Consider the following 1,448-nt stretch of genomic DNA (forward strand, 5'->3'; position numbering starts at 1 on the left):
AAAAAAAAAAAAAAAGAGAGAGAAAGATTTTAAAACTTACTGGTACTTATTCTGGCCTTGGAGGTTAGCAGAGAGATCATTCAGAAGTGTACAGAAACACCATTTTGGGGCATTAGTTTCCACATACTATAGCAGCGTTTCTATATTTTCCTGTCTTTCCACATTGTATAATTAAGCTGTACATAGATAGTTGCTAAAAAGCAGCATTAATATGTATTTTTTTTTATTGTTAGGATTACAGTGACATCAGCTGACAAGAACTGGTACCAGAGTTTGTTCACTACTCAGTCACAGAGGGTGGGGAAAAAATGGCAGACCGTCTTCAAGAGCTTAAACTGAGAACAAAGGAACTGCAACTAGATGAAGAGAACAGCCGTGTGCCTGGGGGGAAAGAGGAACAAGGACAGCTTGAGCAGCAAGCAGTTATTTATGAGAAAGAGCCCCTAACAGAGAGGCACTTACATGAAATCCAAAAGCTACAGGATGACATTAGTAACCTAGCAGAGGAGGTTCAAAAGTTTGGTCAGCAACAGAAAAGCCTTGTGTCTTCAATGAGAAGGTTCAGTGTTCTTAAAAGGGAGTCTAACATTACCAGAGAAATAAAAATTCAAGCAGAGCAAATAAATAAAAACTTAGAGGAATTGTCAAAAACCGTGAAGAAGGCTGAAAGAGAGCATGGGCCATCTTCTGCTATTGCAAGAATTCTTACATCACAGTATGCTTTCCTATTCCGGCATTTCCAGAAAACCATGCATTTGTACAATGATGTTATAATAGCCAAGCAGGAAAAATGCAAGACTTTTATTATCCGTCAGCTTGAAGTAGCCGGCAAAGAAGTATCTGAAGAAGAAGTCAATGAAATGCTTCAGCAAGGAAAATGGGAGGTTTTCAATGAAAACCTGCTCACTGAAGTAAAAATCACTAGAGCTCAGTTATCTGAGATTGAACAAAGGCACAAAGAACTGGTCAATTTAGAGAATCAGATCAAAGACCTAAAAGAACTCTTTATCCAGATTTCACTTCTGGTGGAGGAGCAGGGAGGAATAATAGACAATATTGAAATGAATGTAAGCAATACCCAAGACTATGTTCAAACTTCAAAAGAAAAGTTCAGACTTGCAGTCAAGTATAGGAAAAGAAACCCCTGCAAAACTCTGTGTTGCTGGTGTTGTCCATGCTGCAGATGACAGAAGTTAGGTGTCTGAAATATTGGTGCCTACCATTTTGCCAAGCAGAGTTTTAAAGCAGCTTCGCAGTTTCATTTACTTTGCCCAACCCCAGAATTCCCTTTCACTCTGCCTGTTATACGTGCCACACTCCAAGAGTCACATCTGCTCTTCCTAGCAGCTAGGGGATTGTGAAAGGAAATCTCAGCTGTTTCTGAACATCATCGCTACCCCCCCTCCCCCCCCCAAAAAACCACTGAGTATTATTATTATAATTATTAT

At 39.5% G+C, this 1,448-nt stretch overlaps 2 protein-coding genes across 5 annotated transcripts in view; one reads left to right on the top strand and one right to left on the bottom strand.

The window, feature by feature from the left end:
- The window catches only part of STX19 (syntaxin 19), a 12,585-nt gene extending 11,162 nt beyond the window's left edge, over nt 1–1,423 (top strand). For both annotated transcript variants that reach the window (XM_019525731.1, XM_019525732.1), the window contains exon 3: nt 234–1,423. In XM_019525731.1, coding sequence (XP_019381276.1) covers nt 309–1,187 — 879 coding nt within the window. In that variant the 5' untranslated portion in view covers nt 234–308 and the 3' untranslated portion in view covers nt 1,188–1,423. The remainder of the gene's footprint in view (nt 1–233) is intronic.
- The window catches only part of ARL13B (ADP ribosylation factor like GTPase 13B), an 87,494-nt gene that overhangs the window by 43,703 nt on the left and 42,343 nt on the right, over nt 1–1,448 (bottom strand). The window lies entirely within an intron of this gene.

The sequence above is a fragment of the Gavialis gangeticus genome, unplaced genomic scaffold, assembly GCF_001723915.1.
Source record: "Gavialis gangeticus isolate Ggan-Ray unplaced genomic scaffold, GavGan_comp1, whole genome shotgun sequence".
NCBI lineage: Eukaryota > Metazoa > Chordata > Crocodylia > Gavialidae > Gavialis > Gavialis gangeticus.